Here is a 16,201-nt window from a genome sequence, read left to right as displayed (position 1 = left end):
CCCCCCCCCCCACTGCATGTGTAACATCACCCACGGGAGACAGCCCAGAGGGGTGGTGTGTTTTGAGATAGTTCTCGCTGGTTCTTACTAGAATAGTCGCGGTGTCTCAGTTGTCACACACGCCAGTTACGCGTAGAAAAATGGCAACCTCCAGCTTTCCGTTCATGGAATCTATAGCTCCGAAAGTGGAGAGTAACGGAGTGTCGACTGTAATTGGAAGGGCTGTAAACTTTATGGAGTTTCTAATGCAAGGTTATGAAGTTACTCCGAGTTACACGGACATTGCCCATCCTTGGTGTAAACACATTCAACATCGTGGGCCTTATCAGCAATTGCAGTCATCAATCTACTTATAATTGCTTTACAATACAATCCATTTGGCATGTATTCTTTTCTGTTTCATCGGAGCATCTTCTCTGAAGTTAGTAACTCACTCTTATTTTTGTTATTCATTCCTCTCGTTTTATTGTATTCCTACATTTAATGTTCTATTGTCTCATTTTATTTTAATAAACGCTTTTTTATTAATACCCACGCGTTTCAATACCAATATCAAGGAATCTTTTTACAAGCATTATTTTACATCGCTTCGACCCGGTTAGGGAATACTGCGATGATGATCAAGACTTTAAATGATTAGATCGCACCATTCTACCCAGCCGGGGTTTGGACTCGGAACCTTTCGCATGTGAGGAAATAGCATTATACACTGGAGATGATGGTACTAGGTGAGTATCCGGAAAGGGGAGATTCATGGCTTGCACAAATCTAAGAGCAAAAGGTGTGAAGTATTCGTGGATAACAGGATCGGGTAAATGGGTTTAATCAATTATGATGGCACTGATATACGGGGATACTAGTTGTATATTTATTAGGTACGTATACCATGTCAGCCATTGTACAGGTAAAGGCAAAGAGGTCGATAAAACAGAATGCTTCTGGCTTAGCGACTCACACATACATCACAAGGTGGAAGGCTGAAGGGAATTGGCGAGCATTCGTAGGAGAATTATTTGTTGCAGTAAATATAGCTTTTATTATAATTTTCATGAGCTAGTACACTCGTATTCCTGAGCGATTAGCGTTTAAATATCCAGAATATTGAGGAAGGTCACCATCTTCAGCAGGATCTTACGCAGGGACCACCCGACCATCGTTCTATGAAACCGCGATTACAGTAACACCTACTCGCGCAGTGCTGAAATAAATATTATATTTTCGGTGAAAATAGTTCTAAGATGGCATAATCTTGCAGAGAAGTCATATATACCAGAAGACATGTTTAAAAATACGGAATTGAAATTTTGTTTGCAAATATTTGCCAGAAATATCTCTCACAACCAGGGTTACCCCAGTGGAAATTCCGGTCAGGTCTTAGACCTGACCACTGATCAGGTATTGATCAAATTGACGGATCCGGTCTTGATCAGACATGTTACGCCTCTGACCAATCCGGATTTGATCAGGACAAATGGATCCGAACTTGATCAAGTCAACTGTATGAAAACCGGATGACCTATCAGCATCAATAACAATTATCAATGATAATTAATCCAAAACAAAAGATAATTCAATTCTTTCACCGTAGACCGCCTCTCTTAATGAATCTCCACTATTATTACCTCTGAAAAAAGCTTATTAGTGTTTTATCGATGCTGGGGATCGAACCGGGGACCGTATGATTACTAATTCTATGCCCTAACCACTACGCTATCGCGCTATTACTATTGAGTAAACTGTACATTGCCTATATGATTTGTATCGGGGTATTCGTTGAATTTACGATTATTCCTGATCTCGCGGATGCGCGTGTGTATTCTTAAAGATAAAACATGTTCAATTAAATTTTTATTTATTTCATTAATGAATAATAATAATGATAATAACAATAACACTACTAAATAAATGGACATTTGGTGATTTTTTTTCTCAAGATCATTTACGTGTAAGTTTGATACACCTCTAATACGTATTTACGACATCATCATCATCCCTCCCTTCTGTACATTTGAGAAGGGCTGGCTGACCGGATCAGAATCTGATCATTTTCTCTTCAATTGACCCCGTTCAAATGCCGATCACAGACATAAAATCCGAATTTGCTCAAATTGGGGTCAGGCAGCCGACCTCAGGGTGAGATCGTGCCTACCTGATCAGAACTTGATCTGAAACATCCTGCAGTTTTTCGGATCCGATCTACTAGATCAAAACTTGGTCAGGTTCTCATCAGGCATCATCTGATCATGTCTACCTGATCAGAACTTGATCTGAATCCGCCTGTAGTTTTTCGGATCCGATCTGCTGGATCAGAACTTGGTCAGGTTCTCATCAGGCATCATCTGATCAGTCAAACCTTACAAAAACCTGATCGAGTTCTGATCGCGCTTCAAGTGGGCCTGAAGCAATTTTCACTCGGGTAGGTCGTTCACTCAAAATCAGGGTTTTCTACGGTAAGAAGTAGAATATTGGTAATTTTCCTCTAAATGGTAAAAAAACTAAATGAGTGAATAAACACCCCTAACGAAGCTATCAGTACTCATGAGAAGCATACCCTGCGAGTGTCAAATGTGGCAAGAGTTATATTTCAAACAACAGAGGCAGGCAAGATGATCTCAAGGATCAAATGACCTCAGGGGTCAAGCGGGAGAGCCAAGCAGGACACGCACGAGGTTTCGACGTTTATAAGGGTCAACCACGAGAAGCAAGCAGGACATCCACAAGGGTTGCACGATTATAAACCGCACGAACTAATCAGAAAGCTCTCCCAGTTGACCCTTATTCTGATTGCCTCTCTCCGTTGATCCTCGAAATTATCCTGCCTGTCTCTGTCGTTTGACCCTTGTGACCTTTTGACCCTCGCAAGATATGAGTCTAGTGGTGACGTTTAAACCTCGCGAGGTATGATCCACGCAAAATATGACTCCGACAACGTTTGACTCTCGCGAGGTATGATCCTCGCAAAATCTGAGTCTGGAAACTTTCGACTCTCGCAAGGTATGACCCTTGCGATGTTTGACCCTCACGAGGCATGGCCCTTGAGAGGTGTGATCCTTGTGACGATTGACCGTGTCGAGCTTAAACGAAAGAATATTCTGATCATTTCGCTCGATTGATGATCATTCGATCCTTTGACGTTCGACATGACTCCTCCCGCGGTCAGAAAAGTCTAAAACCTACTCTACGGTAAATTACTAGTTTTTTTATCTGTCGAATACTAGATACATTACCAGTGATATTTTACTCGCCCAACCCTGCTCACAACTGTTTTGTGAAGCAGAAAAAAAAATTTCTAGTTCTCAGTCAAAATCTCTGGATTTGAGTGAAATTTTTACTTATTCTAAAAGAATTCCCTGTAAAAATCAGTGAACCGCAAGTTTCTAAAATTCATTAATTTGGTTCTGGAAACTAGAAACTTTTTTTCTCTGTGAAATATCATAAAATTTAACATTAATTTTTGACTCATGACCCAACTATAGTACAAAATTCGTTTATGACTGATGATTGCTAATAACATATTAATAATTCTCACTAATCTGTTGCAGCTGGGATTACGGTTCTGACAGGTTGCCGGACAGGGATCACCGCATCCCCAAGTTGCGTTTGGTTGGCAACGACGTTGAGCATCTGTCAAAATCATTGAAGTATTATAATTTGCCTGATTATAGAGACTAGCATTCAATGGCAGTTTAAATTCTTGGAATTTGATTGTTCATAAATTGTAATTATGATGAAAAATAATAATGATGCCAACTGAGCAATTTTTCTTTCTTATGACATGTTGCAGTTATTTTTACTTGATAAATTAACAATTTTCTTTCGAATGGGTTCTCCCTTTTTTCATTCTTATTTTACTATTTTCTTCTTCTATTCCATCATGTCATAGTAATATCATCAATTGAAATGCCATTAAAATTTTACGTATTACTTCGTTCTGTCAAATAATTCTGCTTTCAGACCCTCGCAAGACTCGAATTTATTTTCAGACTGGGTTTATTCAAGGCTCAATCAAGGTTGAATTAATGTATAGCCTGGATTTAATCAGGGTATATTAAATTAGGACCAAACGATTAGGCTTATTAAACTCTACCCCATAGAAACTCAAGAAAAGTCAAGAAAATAAATCACACCTATGCATACGAACATGGTGTAGAAATATTCTGATTTCTGAGTCCGAAATTATTTATCCCAATCTAAAAAACCGGAAATTTGGATTTCAAAGATTTCAATGCTTTCATTCAAACGCAAAGAATGAATATATCATGGAATACTTACGCGCGGTGCATGCAAGCACAAGGAAAATAGCAAAAATGAAAATAGCACGCATCTTTGAAGATTTTCAAATGACGAAGTCAGACTGATACGGCGAGTCTCAGACTTTCCTCTTTTATACGACTTTATGACGAAGAATTGATATAAATATGATAAATGCATATTCATATACAATAAATTCATATGATAAGGAGCAGTATCTGAGAAATTTATTGAAAGAGATTATATAATAAATTGAATGAACAACTGTAGACAGAAAAATATTGCTCCAACCAATACCAATACCGTTGTAGCACCAGTTTCCGCCCGAGACCCACTCTCTGCTACACTTCATCCCTTTACCGAAATACCCATGTCATTCGTTTTTTTAATCTCGCGAAGATTAATTTTTGCGTAATCAACAGTTTTGTTTCCTCAAGCGATAAAAAATCATGCATTTACATCCAGACGTATGGAACATTATCCCGCAAAAAGCATCAGCTCCACTACATGCAATGTTTCGAGTGATTTAATTTTCGTCCGACCATTAAGATCTGACACTTTGTATTTTCCCGATATTTCTAATATGTGAGTACTGAATGGATGAAAGAAATATATTTTTACTTATAGAAAATTAACTTTATAATGAAATCCATAAACTGAGCTAAAAGAGAATTATTTGACGAAGAATACGGGGGACAGTAACTGATCGTCCCACTGTATCTGGTGATGAAGCAGTTTTTGCCACCGGAGTTCCTGTCATTCATATAACCGAACTATTATAGGGTTGCACCCTGTTACTTCGCAAACATAAAAGTACATCATCTGATTTGAAGACGAAATACTATTCCTTTCTCGCTAATTTCCATAAAAAATACGGGGATCGAGGGGCTATTCACAGGCAAATTGGGTGACACCGCGATTACAAAATGTAATCGATTACCCAGGATTACGGGACTGATTACACTGATTACTATTGCCTATGTGATAACTGTTATTACCAAGAACACAGAATGCGATTACATGATTACAAATGATTTCGTCGATTACATTTTGTGATTACCAAACATCTGTAATCATTGAAATCACTGAAAATGGCCCCTTATTAAATATGAATTGATGGAATAATTAATTATTAGAACCTGCAAAGAAATGAGGAAGGAGGGGCGGGAATTAGAACAGAGAAATGCAGTCTCCATCACTCCATCTAAAAATGTGAGCATTTATAAGTGCTATCAGGAAAATAAATTTACTGAATATCTACCATTGATGGAGAATGAAACCTACCAGCAGATAATTCAGAGATAATTCAGTGGTTGGTTCTCCAGAATAGGAAGAAATTTTAACTCTGTTGAATCAATTTTGTACGGGCAAATGCTCTGTGCAAAACGTATTGGCTATGCAAGATTCTGAACCGCAAACATCTGGGATTCTAAGAAAAATTGATCAAGGGATCTCTGAGACTTAGCGTTAGTAGAAACGACGCGCACGAAAATTCAAAAACAAAATTTACGGTCTCACTAGGAGCAACTACGAAAGATTACAGTGATTACAAATGATTACGACTTGATTGCTAAAACTTGATTACAAATATGGTAATCATGTGATTACAATGATTACATGGATTTCACTGGGATTAGATCAGCGGGTGACACCACGATTACGTCGGTGAATAGTCCCTCGAAGGGGATAAAATATTTTATATTTTGATTTAATATCAAATATGAGAATTGCTCTATTTATTTACCTTATTTCATGTGTTCTTTCTCTGTTTGAATCTAGTCCCGAGTTTCATGTTAATGAATATCATCGTTTCACATTATTGTTGTGGATTTAATCATTAAAGGGTAAATAATCTAACCTGTTATCTTCTGTTGATCGATTGTGGATGCAGAAACTGCAACTGATGCCCCCGAGCACAGCAAAATCTCGAGCTTTAAACGATTATTTTTCGAAGCATCATTTTAATTAATTCTCTCATCTAGCAAATAAAAGAAATTCAGAAAAAATAGAACGATAATCAAACTTTGTATTTGCTTATGCTTCATTTGGAATTTTGAATAAAGAATAATGAATTTCTCATTGATCTCATGTCTTTACAGGGGCAGAAACTAGATCCGTGACGGAATTACAACCGAATTAAAAATTTAAAAAATAACAATGTGCCAGTGTCACATTCTCTCTTCCCCTATTAGTAAAATGAGATATGAAAAACTCGAAATCAATTGAATTCTCTTATATATTGATGCAAGGACTCATTTACTCCAATGCGTAATTTTTCGAACAAAAACCTGACACAGATCACGGTCTAGTACGCGGACACGTGTTCTCTCTTATACATGGACCGTTGCGGCTTCGTCGAATCCAGCCACGATTGCAGAAACATCCGGCTCGGCCGCGCTGAAATAAATATTGCGATTGAATCGAGCGAACTTAATCATTCGACCACATAATTAGGGCTCATGAAACCCAGACGAGACTTCATTTCGAAGACACCGTTTCGCTCTAAAAAAATATGGAAATTTTTGGGACCTTCTTAGTCTCAAAAGACAGACTATCGTTATAGGAAAAAGGAGAGAAAAAGACGAAATAAATTATCCTGGAGTCATAAAAAGGGGAGACAATACTATGCCTTTCGAGACTGAGACAGTCCCACAAATTTCTGTTTTGTTTTAGAGCGAGATGATCCTTCCAAAGTGAAGTCTCGTTTAAGTCTCGTGCGCACCCCTAAAAATAATGCGTCAAAATAATTTCACGAACATATCTGGAACTACATTAATCCTACTATGGTCACCTGACGCGAACTTGCCACTTTGGTGACCCTGCGTGAGGATTTGCCACCGTGTTATTTAGGCTCCAGCGTTGTCGAATTTACTCTACACTGCCCGAGCACGTTTAGCGAGTTTCCGGCAACGTCGCGCAACGGGCAATTTCATTTAACATGGGAAATAATTGTTCCACTGTTGGAAATGATTTTTTTTTCCGAGAATTTGAGATGTATTTGAATTGGAATTATTTGAACATGGATGGCAAGGAATAAAATCATAAATTCATAATTCAATAATATTTCTTACCGCTCCGGGACAAATTGGTCTACGATTAGCACAAGTCCGTGGGCACGCACGGCCACATGTCCTCCACGATGATCCGACAGCGCAACGTGGGGGCCTTCCAGGTTGCGTGGCTGTGAAAATTATCGAAATATTAACATTCACACGATCATCCACTAAGTCAGTTTTTACACGCATTAGGAATTTGATAAATGAAATATTCACAGGTGGTGTAGGCTAACACAAGGAGGACAGCGAGGATGAAAAGAGCGCGCATCTTGGAAAATTTCCAAAAGACAAAGTCAGATTGATGCGAACGGGCTCGCACATGACCTTTTTATACTACTCCATCTTATAACGAACATTTTTTAAATTAATTTCGACGAGTTTGTATTATAAATATCTCGTATTCGATCCCAATTTTCGCTTCTTTTTCCTCATTATGACAATTGGGAGTGAGAAATATGGAAGGTAAATAAACAGGGTCATAATCCTAAGGAATTTCGAGGGTACATCAGGTATGACATCTATAAGCATTAGTTCAGCCCAGCAAATAGTATGTCGACCATTTGTCAACAAATTGCCGGTGTTCTGTTAAATTTTAGCTGGCACTGGTAAAATTTGTTTTCTGGAAAGTGTTATGATACCTCTTTTATCAATTCAGAAACGAAAATGTTCTTGATTGGAGAATTCCTAGTAGAAATTTTGGCGGGCGGGAGGACACTCGGTGGGTGCACACAGAAAAACCTAAACGTAAATTATGCCCAAACAAAGCGTTTTTTGTTTTAAATAACATCTTATATGAGAGCTTGGGAGAAAGATGGCGGGTTGAGGTGGTTTCGGGCCAAGTCGGAAGGGAAAAATTTTATTGTACTTTGGCGTTATATATGTAAGATATAAAAGTTAATTAATCCAACGATCGAAGAAAACGCGGATGGAGGAATGTGACAGTCAGAGGAAGTGAGTGCTGGGGTAGATAGCATAACCATTAGAACAAATGCAGTTTTGAAAATTTTGGCAGCCATAAAAGCATCACTGGCGACATCGTTTAGTCAATGAGTGAGGCTTGGAACCAGCGAGCGCGGAAGAGTGGAGAAGGCTGCGGAAATCGAAGGCGCGGGAGAGTCGTCAGTGGTATGGCCGATGCTGAGAAAATGTCGGGTCAGTGGCAGGATGGGACATTGGAAACAGACACGTTGGCAGCATCCCGAGTAGAAATTTCGTCGGGAGCCACCGATGTGCATTGGGAACCTATGAGTTTGTGGCAGATTACTGACTCATAGGTTGTGCCTGACGTGTAACCTGTAGGTTCCAAACGCAACAATACTAGTAGGGATGATCATTGTGGGTGAGAGATGAGTTTACCACCGATCACTAACTTATGTAGCACAACCCCTTTGTAACTTATTTGTCCCTTATAAGGTGTTAAGGACATTTAATTGTCCAGGGCCAGTCGGACATAACTGATCCCATCAGAGAACCCATCAGTAACCTAAATAAGGGTCAAAATCAAGGGTCAGAAATTAGGGTCATGAGGATCAGAAAGGGTCAAAACTAAGGGTCACGAGGATCCGAAATGGGAGTCAAAAATCACCGTTAGAAATAAGGGACACAGGGGTCAGGAATAAGGTTCACAAAAAACGGTAATAACTAAGTGTCGCGAGGGTCAGAAATGAGGGTCAAAAATAAACGTCAGAAATAAGGGTCACATAGGTAAAAAGGGGGGTAAAAAATAAACGTAAGAAATAAGGGTCACGAGGGCCAGGAATGAAGCTCACAAAAAAGAGCAAAAAATAGGGGTCATGAGGGTCAGAAATGGGAGTCAAAAATAAACGTCAGAAATAAGAGTCGCGAGGGTCAGAAATAAGGTTCATTAATTAGCAAGGGTCATAATTAAGGTTTGGGCAAAATCATATGTCAATCACCAGAGAATCCGAATCTTCGCCTTATCTAGAATATCTAAATATTATATTCCCAAGAATTGCAAGATAGCGGACTTGGACTTCAGCACAACAGACGATCACCAAAGTTAAGTAACATCGAGTAGGGTTCGGAATTGGATGGGTGACCTCTCACCGATAATGTGATTTTTTTTTCTTTTTCTGCGTGTATAAATCAATTCTTATCATTGGGCATGCTTCCCCATGGCAATTAATGAGTTATTAATCATTGACAAATTGTTAATAATAATGAGGTGAATAAATAATCACGTGAGTTTTTGATGGGTTGCAACCTACTTGTAACTTGTGAGGTAACTGCGTGACGTTTTCATAAGTTCCTGGTAGGTCGAAACCTATGTGGAACCGGTGACCTTGTCGGTTGCACCACATCGGTAACCGATGATAAATCAACGAAATTTTTACTCTGGTATACAGTAGACTCTCGTTATAGTCGCATTCGTTATAGTCGCATTTCCCCTCATATCGATTTTTTCGAGCTCGAGCGCTTCCCCCACTCCGTACCACCTCCGAGGTGTGGATTTAAATGCCCCTGTTTTCTCGGAATGGGCTTTGTTTTGCATTTCTAAGAAATTCGGGAAATAAAATTTAGGAAAAATGAATTTGCGAGAGAGAAATTCAGTTCACTCTTGACTGTCACGAAGAGAGGGTCTTTGCAGTGGTGCATAATCCTGCTTTTTATTTGAATGAAGTGAATAAATTTTGGAGTGTATTGAACAATGCGATGTTATTAATATTTCTATTCATTTCATTAATTTACTAAAAGTGTTCAACGCAATTCATTTTGTTAATTTAATAAAAGTGTTTAATGAAAATAATTTTTATATTTAATAAAAATGTTCAATGCAAATTGAAGAGAAAAATAATTGGAGTAAAATTTATTTTCTTATCGCTCCCGATTCCCGGGATTTAGGCTTACCGTGAGCGCCTGGTGGGGGAAGAGAAATACAGTCCCATTCTCAGAATCGGCTGCCCCTACAGCCCCGTGAGTGCGACTATAACGAGAGTCTACTGTACCATCATTGTTGCCAAATCCCGAAGATTTTCTTCAATTTCATCACGATGTCTTAAAAATGTTTCTTGATCTATATTATTTATTTATTTATTTATTAAGTGCTTTCTTACTCGCGAATCGTGGAGAGGGGGGTAACGAAGGCATCTGTCCGCTGACTGTTCTCTGGCAAAATCTTTTTTTTTATCGTTATTTTACATCGCTTCGAGCCGGTTAGGGTATACGGCCAGGATGATTAAGACTTTAAATGGTTCTAATCTAAAGATCGCACCATTCTACCCGGCCGGGATTTGAACTCGGAACCTTTCGCATGTGAGGCAATGAACTTACCTACTGCGCCAAGCCACCGGGTTTCTGGCAAAATCTGTTTGTCTTATGTATTCTTCTATTTGTTGACTGCATTTAGGTTAATACCTAGAGCAAAAAAATTTGTATTCATTTATTGTTATTGTTATGTATTAAGGAGGTGAGGTTTCTGTAGGTGTAAAACAGTAATTGTAGCACAAATGAAAATAAATTCTATGCTATTCTAATATCTTACATGAATATCAAACAGAATGAATTTCATGAGTTTTTCCTGCCCCACAAAACAAATTCCGTTCTTTATGCTTGTATTTCCACATTCCATAAGACTGATTCATGAAATTCTCTCCAGACATCAATGGCGATGATTGAAGAGATGATTGGACATGATAGAACCAAATCAAATGGATTATCACTGTAGAATATAATTATTTCAATTTATCGTTCTCACTGTTCACCTGTGTAAATAAAAAATGAATGGAATACATTTCAGTTAAGAATATTAATAGCATTCATTTGCATACCAAACATACGTCAATGAGATATTTTTTCCATGACTTCTTTTTTTTCTATCGATAATTGTATATAAGGATGGAGTGTGAGACTTTTGCAACAATTCAACCCAGTTCATTTGAAAAGTCTTGAAGATGCGTAATCTCTTCATGCTCGCTATATTCCTCGTGTTCGCATACACTTGTACGTTTTATCCAAGGAGGCATGAGGCAAAGTAGAACGCGACGCAAATTGGAAAGCTTGTTCACTTCCTTGTCACCCTTCTAATGCGGTTAAGATTGTCCCCACTTCGATGTTTCTCCAAAAGAGCGCGTGGTCCCTTCTCCTCATCGGAGAAGCTCATCGTCATTAGAGGGTTAATATATCACCACCAAAAGCCAAAATAGGCAGGCGTTCCCCATTGCCCCATGCTTCTCTATCGCATTTTATTTTTTAAATATTTCAACAATGTTTTTCACTCGAAGTTTTCAATTTCACTTGAGTCTGAGTGTTTTAATAATTTCAACAGATGCGGTACCTCAACGTGGACTTCCTCCCTGTCCGGAAAATGCTAGCTTTCGGCCGTGTGGTCCAGCCTGTCCCGTAATGTGTACAAATCTCAGGCCACAATGTCCAGGACAAGTAAGAATTATCACTCAATTATTCATTATTATCAGATATGAGAATTTTTCAAATACTGAAACAAGATGAATCGAAGATGGGGATATTTCACATATTTTTTTCACGTAGAAATTATTCGAATAGATCGTTTGAAGTACAAGGAGCTCAATACGTGAGAAACTTTTCAATTTTATAATTTAATGTATTCGATAAAAATTATGGAAAAATCGGCTAGGGAGGGGATAAACACAACTCCCTTCACTTCACACGGGAGGTTAATCGTTGAGAGTGATCAAGCATTTTTTGGCCATTCTTCTGAGACACGATTTTTAAAAATGATCTCATTGATACCAAAAAGACGTAAATAATTTCTTTACACGCCGCACTGATTTTTTTTTTATAAATCGGGCCTTTCTGCCCTCTGATTGGCTAATCGGCCCTATCCAACCCTATGCATGCGGCTGTGGATTCTACACTGCACCGCATTCGCACTCCTATAGAACATAGGAGTAGCATGGGAAACCACAGAAAACCCATGCCGGTACAGGCGGTCACTATATTAGCGACCTCCCGCTCGCCGGAGCCTCCGGTTGAAAAACTCGGTTCCACGGGGAATCGAACTCACAACCTTTCGCACACTAGGCTCGCACCTAGCCGCTTCGGCCACCGACGTCGGTACCGCACTGATTTAATATCTCGAAATGAGCATTCTACGACATATGGCGTTGACGGACCGGAGTGGTGACGTCATTCAAGGCTATCTGAGCATTTTTAATTTATAACCCTGATGGTTCACATCCAGACTTGAACCAGAGTTCCCCAGACTGTGTTGTCTCCACAAACCCAGTCTGGGTTGGAAAGTTACCCAGAGTGAGGTTAAAAACGGAATGTCGCATAAACTCTGGACCCAGAGTGAGACCTAGAGTTGTAAATTTTATTATTAAACGAGTTATAAATACCCTGGTGGAAAAAACTCCTTAAATCCTATTGGAGGAAAAAAGGGTAATTGGAAATAATGACGTTATTGCCGTTGACCCATTATTTCCGATTCAGGTTAGTAGCGCAATGCTGACACGTATGGAAAAATCCAATAGGAAAACCTAGCGAATTCTCTAGAAAATTCTATTGGGATTCTGGAGAAAATCTATCGGATTTCTATGGGATTTCTATTGGAATTCTATTGGAAAATTCTATTAGTTTTTTGCGCTGATTCTATTGCAGATTTCATACGGAAAAGTCAATAGAGTTTGAATTTCTTTCTCCAGAATCCCAATAGAATTTTCTAGCTAATTCGCTAGGTTTTCCTATTGGATTTTTCCATACGTGTCAGCATTGCGCTACCAACCTGAATCGGAAATAATGGGTCAACGGCAATAACGTCATTATTTCCAATTACCCTTTTTTCCCCAATAGGATTTAAGTAGTTTTTTCCACCAGGGTATTGTTAAAGAGTTGGGAGGTAGGGAGGGCATTTTAAAACATTATTCAAGTGATTCTAGTTCAATTTTTCCTATAAGGGTAGCCAAAGATCATTTCAACAATGTTATAGAAACCCTGGGTTCAACTCGGGACCCAGTCTTGATCCCAGAGTTGTGTATTTTACTGTCTAAAAAGTTGTCAATGTGGTTAAATCAAAAGAAAGGGGGAAGGAGGGGGTCTCAGGATATTATTCAAGTGTGCCTGGGCCAATTTTTAATATACGGTAGATGCCAAAGTTAATTTTAATAATGCTATAGAAACACTGGGTTTTGGCAAATTCCCTATAGGAAAAATTGACCTAGAATCAATTGAATAATGTCATGGTACCCCCTTCCCCCCTTCCTAAGACGCGATTGGTGGGTTATTTCCACTGGAAATGATCAAGAAGAGAGCGAGGGAACTTGGATACTTGCCACGTGGCTATTCCACCGGAAGGGTGGGTTTCAAACCGGAAATGGAGGTTTTCTCCATTGAACTCGACCAATTTTGGTGTCAAACGACTCGGAATCGAATGGAGAGCCAATTAATCAACATTAGAGAACAGAAATTGATTTCATTTATTGTGGATTCCAACCATAAAAATCAAAGGTAACAATCAAGGCGTCCCCATGCCCAACCGGAATTCCACAATTAACGAACACTAAAGATAGCATTGAACGCGTAGAAGTCGCATAAAAGATATTTCACGCAGTATGATTTTTCTCTTAAAACTCTTAGGAGAAGACGAGAATGCGGAAAAATAGGTAGCAAGTAACAATTTAGCGAAAATAAGCGAATCTAGAGAGCAAGCAAACAGGTAGCCAGAGAGCAGATAGCACGTGGCATCGATCGCCGTAGCGAGAGGCATAAAATCACTAATTTTTACCATAATCACTAATTCAGGTAGCATGATTACCGTCTAGGTAAATTCAGGTAGCCTCCAGGGAACATTTGAGGGAGCGCAAATATTTCGATCCGACCTATGTACTCACTCGATCAAAAAACCAGAAGGGTTACAAAAACCACTGGGTAGCACATTATCTTGGCCAAGTTATCCGCTGTGATGTTTTGGCCCTAAACCGAATTTACATAGAATTATCTCAAAATAACCAAACTCTAACTCAACAAAACTCTAACTGAAGCTGCAATATTTAAGATTTTATGATTCTATCTTTTAATTTAATTGTTAATATTATTTTTAAAAAAATCTAGGGAATCGATAGACGCGACACATAGCTCATTTTCGTAATTTTCCGGAACTTCCTGACGTTTAAGGTATCTTTCAGGTTCAATCAAGGTAGCAGATAACTCCGAGTTTTATTTAAGGTAGCAGATAGCTCGAATTTCTGATATCGGATTTTATTGCCAAGAGTATGTAGCTATTTTACCGAATTTGAGTTTCTCTCTCTCTCTCTCTCTCTCTCTCTCTCTCTCTCTCTCTCTTTATCTATAAACCCTGGAGTTATACAGGTGACGAAATGGCCTGAAATTTCGTCACAAATAATAAAATTTCCAACTCTGGGTCCCACTCTGGGTCCAGAGTTTGTGCGACATTCGGTTTCTAACCTCTGGGTAACTTCCCAACCTAGACTGGATTTGTGGAGACAACACGATGTTCCAACTCTGGATGTGAACCATCAGGGAATTTTTCAATAATTTTTATCATTAAACAAAAAATGATTTGGAATTTATTTGATTCAGCAGAAATAATGCTGATATCGTAGAATTTGCAAGATTTTGAAGGATTCATCAAGAGGGTTTTTTAAAATTTTGATTACATACAATAGAAGCCTCTTCACACTTTCTTTAGACTTGATAGCTTCAGAAATATCTGCGGAATTATGTCATCCTCCTCACAATAATATCTGCGGACATATATTCTTATCATATCATTTGATTCAATGAAAATATTCTTTTCAGCCCTGCAGAGCCGGGTGCTTCTGCAATCCTGGTTGGATTCAACAAAGTCCTGGTGGTCCGTGCGTAAGAACGTGTCCTCGTTAAAAGTCACGCTTCCTCGATTAAAACAAGGAAATATATTGTCTTCAATAAAATAATCCTGGGAATTCTTCAAACTTGTCTGTTAGTTATTTTGATCATTTCTAATAATATCCGGAAAATAATTTTAATATAAAAATAATTTGAAATAATTTTAAATTTACACTGATAGAAGAGGTGATTCATTAACTACTAACGAATTGTTTTAATACTTAACCCCCTGACTCCACTGAAATATACTATATACTGGAAAGGACACTGCAATGTCAGACTCGTAAACGGAAAACGAGGCAGAGAGGAGTAGATTTTGGGGGCCACCTCTCTCACTCTTTCGACGGTGCGCATGCGCGTAACGTGCCAAACGATAAACGGTACAAGCATGTTGAGAAGCTTAGGTTGTGTTATGCGCAGTGAATTGATGTGTTAAAGATTGTTTTGATGCTAAAAGGATAAATAAATATTGGGAAGTTCTACTTTTTCATCACAGTATTGGAATGATCACATAGAGATCAGAAATTCGAGGCATGTTTTTGAATTTGAGGAATCAATTCCTCTTGAAATGAAAGTTTATATCATTCAAATATCAACTTCTGTTTTAGGAATTATATTGGACATATCGAAATTTGAAATTCCGAATACTGAGGACGATACTGACTCAGAGGATTTCGATTTTCCGTCAGATTAATTGAATACAGAATCTATTGAATATTGTATATTCTTATGTATTTTTTCCATGTCAAGTTGCTCGTAATAGAATTGTAAATACCCCATGTATCAGTATATATTGGGAAAGAATAAAATTTTTAACTGTCACATGTTGTGAGTTTGAATTTGAACAAAAATGACATATGCAACCAAAAAGAACTGAATGCCAATGCTAAATTCTAAACGTTGCCCAAGGTAAGAGAATACTTTTGAAGCAGACGGTACGACAGAGAGAGGTGGCCCCCAAAATCGACCCTCTCTCTCGGCTCGCTTCGGGCAGCTCAGTGCCCTTTCCAGCATATAGTATATTTCAGGGGTTATTTATAGTATATTTATAGTATATTTTAGGGTGTATC

At 38.5% G+C, this 16,201-nt stretch overlaps 2 protein-coding genes and 1 long non-coding RNA gene across 4 annotated transcripts; 2 read left to right on the top strand and 1 right to left on the bottom strand.

Moving 5' to 3' along the window:
• The first annotated feature begins 15 nt into the window (after positions 1-15).
• Positions 16-3,771, top strand: LOC107039131. 2 transcript variants are annotated; one of them, XM_015258602.1, is made up of 3 exons: positions 16-252; positions 641-728; positions 3,543-3,771. In XM_015258602.1, exons 1-3 carry the CDS (start codon positions 141-143, stop codon positions 3,670-3,672), a joined length of 330 nt encoding a protein of 109 aa, XP_015114088.1. In that variant the 5' UTR covers positions 16-140; the 3' UTR covers positions 3,673-3,771. The 2 variants fall into 2 exon arrangements, 1 of the variants encoding a protein (XP_015114088.1); XR_001460945.1 differs by lacking the exon at positions 641-728 and having other exon boundaries at positions 31-421.
• LOC107039133 lies at positions 1,013-11,803 on the bottom strand. Its single transcript, XR_001460946.2, has 8 exons — positions 11,096-11,803; positions 10,810-11,029; positions 10,599-10,682; positions 7,323-7,432; positions 6,110-6,648; positions 5,996-6,026; positions 3,530-3,624; positions 1,013-1,198 (listed from the first exon to the last, which is right to left on the bottom strand). It is a non-coding gene; the product is annotated as an uncharacterized LOC107039133 (long non-coding RNA).
• Positions 11,200-15,189, top strand: LOC107039132 (cysteine-rich venom protein 1). Its single transcript, XM_015258604.1, has 3 exons — positions 11,200-11,267; positions 11,593-11,705; positions 15,063-15,189. The coding sequence occupies exons 1-3, from the start codon at positions 11,219-11,221 to the stop codon at positions 15,144-15,146; spliced, it is 246 nt and encodes an 81-aa protein (XP_015114090.1). The 5' UTR covers positions 11,200-11,218; the 3' UTR covers positions 15,147-15,189.
• The last annotated feature ends 1,012 nt before the right edge of the window (positions 15,190-16,201 follow it).

The sequence above is a fragment of the Diachasma alloeum genome, unplaced genomic scaffold (genome assembly GCF_001412515.2).
Source record: "Diachasma alloeum isolate Michigan unplaced genomic scaffold, Dall2.0 Dall_scaffold_00294, whole genome shotgun sequence".
Lineage (NCBI taxonomy): Eukaryota > Metazoa > Arthropoda > Insecta > Hymenoptera > Braconidae > Diachasma > Diachasma alloeum.
The sequence above is the reverse complement of the archived record's forward strand: the minus strand, read 5'-3'. Positions and strand labels throughout refer to the sequence as shown.

What these genes read in the sequence shown, in the direction of transcription:
- LOC107039131 (XM_015258602.1), top strand. Translation starts at nt 141, where the DNA reads ATGGCAACCTCCAGCTTTCCGTTCATGGAATCTATAGCTCCGAAAGTG. An exon ending in TATGGAGTTTCTAATGCAAG is followed by an intron (nt 253 to 640) that starts GTTATGAAGTTA and finishes TTAAATGATTAG; the next exon opens with ATCGCACCATTCTACCCAGC. An exon ending in ACTGGAGATGATGGTACTAG is followed by an intron (nt 729 to 3,542) that starts GTGAGTATCCGG and finishes AATCTGTTGCAG; the next exon opens with CTGGGATTACGGTTCTGACA.
- LOC107039132 (XM_015258604.1), top strand. Translation starts at nt 11,219, where the DNA reads ATGCGTAATCTCTTCATGCTCGCTATATTCCTCGTGTTCGCATACACT. An exon ending in CCTCGTGTTCGCATACACTT is followed by an intron (nt 11,268 to 11,592) that starts GTACGTTTTATC and finishes TAATTTCAACAG; the next exon opens with ATGCGGTACCTCAACGTGGA. An exon ending in GGCCACAATGTCCAGGACAA is followed by an intron (nt 11,706 to 15,062) that starts GTAAGAATTATC and finishes TATTCTTTTCAG; the next exon opens with CCCTGCAGAGCCGGGTGCTT.